Source organism: Branchiostoma floridae, unplaced genomic scaffold (assembly GCF_000003815.2).
Source record: "Branchiostoma floridae strain S238N-H82 unplaced genomic scaffold, Bfl_VNyyK Sc7u5tJ_1574, whole genome shotgun sequence".
NCBI lineage: Eukaryota > Metazoa > Chordata > Leptocardii > Amphioxiformes > Branchiostomatidae > Branchiostoma > Branchiostoma floridae.
This window is the reverse complement of record NW_023365769.1, coordinates 80,540-86,646: the sequence shown is the minus strand read 5'-3', so window position 1 is coordinate 86,646 and position 6,107 is coordinate 80,540. Positions and strand designations below refer to the sequence as shown.

Here is a 6,107-nt window from a genome sequence, read left to right as displayed (position 1 = left end):
AATCTTAAATTACATAGATTATTGAATGAGGGAATACTTCTGAAACCAATGAGTATACATGTAGACAATTGAGTCAAATTGCAATATGTAGTTCTGTACACCTAACTTCCACATTGTAGCCAAACTCATTTGCAACATTGGAATATAGGAATGCTTCAAATGACAGTTGTTGGAGAGAATGGTTTGCTATAATAAAAGCTTTGCATTGTCATTTGACATCACGATTTACCATAAGAATGTCTCCTACACCTTGCAGTACCATCCATACAAGCTCTAACTACGACAAATGGACACAGGCAAGGCCCAGACAATTTCATTACCGCGGAATTTCGGTATCGCCTGCCTCTGTTGATCTCTTACTTTGTTGGCTTCTGATGTGATTGTCTAAAGTGGGTGTCTTGTACATTTAGATGGCAGCCATTCTATTCTGACATAAAGTACTTGCATTAGAGCTACCAGACGTGCCCTACAAAATTACTACTGCTGAATTCACTCAGAGCTCTTTTAGAAATGGAATTGGAGAGCCAATTACACAATGTACATTATGTGAGCTACCCTGGTATTACTAGTAGTGGCAGGTCTGAATAAGATTATTAGATCAAAATGCAATGCAAAAGTGCTGTCTGATGACTGTCTTGAACTTCTTTCTGTGAAATGTGTTATACTAAGACTTATTATTTTGTCTGCTACATGTGATGTAAGTAGTGAAAACTTTTCACTTTTAGTACATAACATTGTTCAAGTACAAATGGAGGTTCAAACAGAAAAACTGTTGAGACCCACAAGATATTCATGTAGCACCGGCAAAATGATACATAAAATTAGTTCTCCTTTATCCGCGAGGTAACTTTATCCATTGTTGAAAAAAAATGGGTAATTAGGGACGTCAATGCGACGGAAGGTGGTTTTAAATTCGTAAACAAGCTGAATTTCGAAAATATTGCGCTTTCAAACCACTGTCCATCAACTTGATATCCCTACATACCCCCTGGTTTTAAAACAGCAAATAAAGTTACTCCACGGATAAAGGTGAACTAGCGTTACATGTACTGTCACCACAAAACCCTACATTTAAACCACCCAAGCCAATTCTTCCTACAGTAACTCCAAAGATATAATTATGCACCAAAGTAAAAAGTTTGTGAACTTATTGCAGCAGTGTTTTGCATAGGATTGTGAGTTGACCCAAGTTAGCCTTGGAGACAATGGGGGGCATACTATGACCTTGTCTGCATGTGACCAGAATAACATAGAGTGAATGTGCAGTTTGTATGTTGGATAGAAGGTTACGTTGTGAATGTTTTTAAAAGAAATTGTGATTTTACTTGGCACTGAGTCTCAAGTAACATCACAAAAATGACATGCCATTGGACATTTTGCAAAAAGGGAAACTGATTAATATATCAAGATTCCTACACAAATAATCTGACAAGTAGTATAATAATTTCAACTTCGTAGAAGTTGTCTTATTGTGGTTAAAGTTGCTGCAACTTAAAATGCTTCTGGGGCCAGCAGTTATTACATCTGACAATTCCATTTGTATTGAAGACACATATCAATATCATAGTCCTATCCAATTCTACCCGAAGCCTTGAAACTTTTTAATGCAATTTCACTTTCTCCAAAAATAGAATTTTTTTGTAATTTCATCTTAATCATCATCTGTATCATGAGCATCAGCATATTTTCCTCACCCTTCAACAGGTCTTCAGACAAATGGGTTTTTCACTCAACATGTACTTAAAGTAGAAACACATTTATCTGAAGTACGTCACTTGTCTGAAAAACCAGACATGACGTCCACTTTCGATGTAAAAACCTTGACCCATTCAATTGTGATGTCACTGATAAAATCATGCAGGCAAATATGCTTTGGAACTAGTACTGTAGCACTAGGTATTGCATAAATTGATTGCAAAATCTCTTTTATCAGGTTTGTAAGGAATCATTGAACCAATGCAATTACTTGAAAATCACAAAGTCGTCTGTCAATAAAATATCTCTGCACTTTATATCATGTTCTGAGTAATTTCCTCTTCAGTCACCTCATGAAAAAGCAGTTGGTGTGTCAAACTTTTTGTGGCCTTTTTTCAAGTACAGACATAACGTTACAGTTGGTTTCATTTTTGTGGTTTAGTGTTTGTCCTCGTCACAGTCAACTTAAAACCACCCCAAAAATGATTGTCGTTCCAGTCACAATCCAAAAACCACCTCAAGCACTCCATTTTCTTTGTACAGCAAAATAGAATTCCTGCAAAATTAAAAGCATTTACAGTATAATTGCAGATCAGAATTAGTTTGCTACTGATGGTACTGTTTATTTCCAAGAAAACTAGCCAGAATTATACTGGCTAATATATAGATACAGATACAGAGGACTGATGTATTCAAAAATTCGTATTTATCGTAGAGTGGAATACGTTATCACCAAGCACAGTTAAGGGTAATCTTCTCTTGGTAGTTTTAAAGAACACTTGCAGATTGCTGCACAAAAGTTAGGTGTGATGGGTCATTCAGTGTAATATAACCAGCTGCTGCCGCGCCGCGTGCCTGCAAAGCTGGTGTGTTATGCCGAAGAGAGGTTATACCGGCCATATAGATATAGATACAGATACAGATACGGAGAATTGACAATTGAAATCAACAAGATGGTTCATCCTACGACAATCAATTTTGGATTGCAGCTGTAAAAAGAGACTAGTTCAGCTAGGGTATGTCTAGAGTGCAAGGGAATGATGACAAGTTTGAAATATGTAGACATGCAAGTATGATGATGGCAAAGCAATTATAGACAGTACACAACAGGATATTACTGTGGGGAAACCAGATTTCCCTTGTGGGTAGATTAGAATGTAGAAGCTCAAGGAAATTGTCAAGCATATAGGAATGTGCTGAAGACATTCTGAGTGATGTGTACAGACTGGGTTATGATTTAGCCAAAGCGTCCCACAGTGGGTCTGTAAATCAATGTTTTCCAATTAAGACATAGCCGTGTCTAAAGCCCGGCTGACTTTCCAGTATGTCTCTTAGCGCATTATCAGAATACAAAATGTCAACAAGTTGGGGAAAGATTGCAATTCCACATTCCCCGTAGTCTATAAAGATTGAACTTGATCTATGGCATTGCTTCCAGATGCCAGCGCACCCCCCTGGAATCATCCGACCCTGGCTAGATCCGAGCTGATTGAATCAGGCCGCAAATTCCAACATCAAACAAACACGCCTCCAAACCGTCTGGAGGGATTTGGCTGGCTCGATTGACAAATCCATATTCAGGAACTGCATTATTTGGGCTTAATCAGGTAGAGTAGTCTCAGTGATGGATTGGGGGGATGCTAACAGTTCATTGGACGGGCTGGATGAGGGCTGCCTGGTTCATACAACAGGAAATGAAAGAGACAATTTGCAGGCCTTTTATGTGCAGATTGTTCATACAAATTTCTCTGATTGCAAAATTGTCGTCGATAATTGCTTTGCTACTAAAATTGCTTTGTTGAAATTTACTAAGACTGGGAAGAGTCAACCTCTATACAGTGGGATTTTAGTTTCCAAATGCAATAAAAACAGAAAATAATTATAAAACACTGAATGATGTCTGACCCCTTAGCTAGTATTAGTGTGCAAGTAGTTATAGTCATCATCGATGGCATGGACAACCAAGATAGAGTTATAGTCAAATTTTGCAGCCAAAATTACATGCATGTGACTTATCAACCTATCCCTATGTGATATTCTGTGGTGTCCAAGTTCTTTTTTTTGAAGTTAAAAGAAACCAGTCAATATAATTTAAGATGCCCACTTGCTGTACTTTTGGATCAAAGAGGGCAGCAGTGGCACTGAGACATACAGTTCTACAGCCTGTAATTCACACTGCTCTGACTCACACCTGTAAAACACTAGAACCTTACGACACCGCTTTTATCATGAATAAGGATGAAGCCTTACAGGGTGTCATGCTGCAGCTGGCCGGGTCATGTCAGAGGCGAAGAAGGCGAGAGGAGGTTAGGACAGGGATGTGGCATTACTGTATTACTGTTAAACCAGGTGGAATTAGCCTGGCTGGCACACCGGGGATCAGAGTGACATTCACGCTTTGGAGAAAATCACGTCCTCTGCATGTAAAGAACTCTAACAAAAAAAATGGACAATGTCAAACGTCTAACATCCAAATCCAGCAGTATTCAAATTTTCAACAGCGGTGCACAAGTAGAAGCCGATGTGATACCATAAAATACGGATTGGTCTGGAACACCCGTATCAAACGTTATCATGATCCAGGTATGACATAAATTCATGTAAAATATGAGCCATCAAAGGAGATTCTTAGAAAGAGTAATAATATACAAACAGCATTATCTAATGGGTTGTGAACTTGAATACATTTTCAAACCAATGCAAAAGCAAATCTGTAGGTCATGACATTGAAGTCAGTCGATGTTTTATTATCCTCTTACATCTTTAATGGTAGCACAGGCCTAAAGCCAACAGAGCCTGATCCCAATATGTACATCATTCTTGATGATCTAAGTTGGTGCAACTGTTGAGAAATAAATCTTAAAATTGAAAGCAGAAGGTATGTTTTAGTAATTTGTATTCTCTCAAGAGCTTGAAAACTATTCTCTTCCAAATTGATGAAATATACATTAACCTGAGTATAAGGACTAAATCTGAAATATTCATCATGATATAGTGTTATACTTTAATATACATTAACCTGAGTATAAGGACTAAATCTGAAATATTCATCATGATATAGTGTTATGCTTTGCTGTCTCATATTACACCATGAATATTCATCATTTCTTTGAAAAACAATAAAAGTCATTTGACAAGTTCAAAGCAGTAAAACTATTACAGTTGCTCATACACACACACCAAAATTTGCAAGGTGATACACATGTATTAAGAAAAATACCAAAACCTGTAAAGAAAAACATTGAGCATATGACAATGGCCACAGCATCTATGTTCAAAATAAACTCTACCCTTACCAAGTCTTTGAATTAAGTCAATTTTCAGTAATTTAATTCATCATTCAAATGGAGCATGAAAAGGCTAATCCTTTACCAAATTGGTGGAATTTTCCACCGCATTAAAGGCCAACAAGATAAATAATTCATTCGTCTGCTCCCACCACAGCACACAGCTGTCATTAGAACTATTGACTGATGGACAAATCATCATATTCTGTGGCTTACATGAAAAGCCACCTTTGAAGCACACTCAATAAAAGCACTTGACTCAAATGATGGCAAATTAGGACCCATAGCTTCTGAATAGCCAGTAATTTGAGTGATCTGCTTTTGCTTTAGAGATCAAGTTTGGTTAGATAAGAGACTTATCAGTCAAGGCAAGGACATCTGATTTCATGTCATGGTACATTGTGTACTTTGCTCCATATATTTTGAGACATGCAAGATAATGGGGTTATGAGCCTGATGGGGTGTCCAAATATGTTATGTCCAGTGCTACCATAGATTGCATATTTCTTGCTTGAGTGCCATGCAATCGGCTTCTCATTGATTATATATCTACAAAATACATGAAAAGGAATTGCAGGACATTGAAAAATGAATGCCATGCACTTATGTTTAGGAGTACAAATTTAGACATTCATTTAAACTCTGAGGTCCCCCTAATGACCAAATTTGACTTGGGATTGATTGCCTATTCCCAAGCAAATTTTGAAATTGGACAGTTTTAGTTGTTTTTCCTTTAGTAATTACATTTAGTAACATTAACTTTGAACAATACAAATGAAAAATGATATTTAGGTTAAAACTCAATCAATATTCTATATAAATGTCAAATTTTTTTGCATTGGTTGCACACTGCAAATTCCCTATATACAACATCCTTTTCAATTGCTAAATATCCTTTTCATGTGACTAAATATGTATCTATAAACAGGTACATGTAAATATCATCCTACCTGGGACTTTTCTATGATGTATTTCTTCTCCTCCATTTCTGTTGCTTCCGAATCCATGATTCCGTCCCGTCACTGCCACACTTGGGTACCAGCAAACAAAGAGAATCTCCAATCTTCCAGCGATGTTCCTGTAGTAACTCTATCTACATGAAGAAAATAAAACAATATTGTAGCC

At 37.1% G+C, this 6,107-nt stretch overlaps 1 protein-coding gene across 6 annotated transcripts in view; it reads right to left on the bottom strand.

Annotated features, from left to right (window-relative positions):
• Positions 1-6,107, bottom strand: part of LOC118408336 (putative sodium-coupled neutral amino acid transporter 11) — a 64,080-nt gene that overhangs the window by 26,253 nt on the left and 31,720 nt on the right. For all 6 annotated transcript variants that reach the window (XM_035809023.1, XM_035809026.1, XM_035809024.1 and 3 more), the window contains one exon: positions 5,933-6,075. In XM_035809023.1, coding sequence (XP_035664916.1) covers positions 5,933-5,989 — 57 coding nt within the window. In that variant the 5' untranslated portion in view covers positions 5,990-6,075. The remainder of the gene's footprint in view (positions 1-5,932; positions 6,076-6,107) is intronic.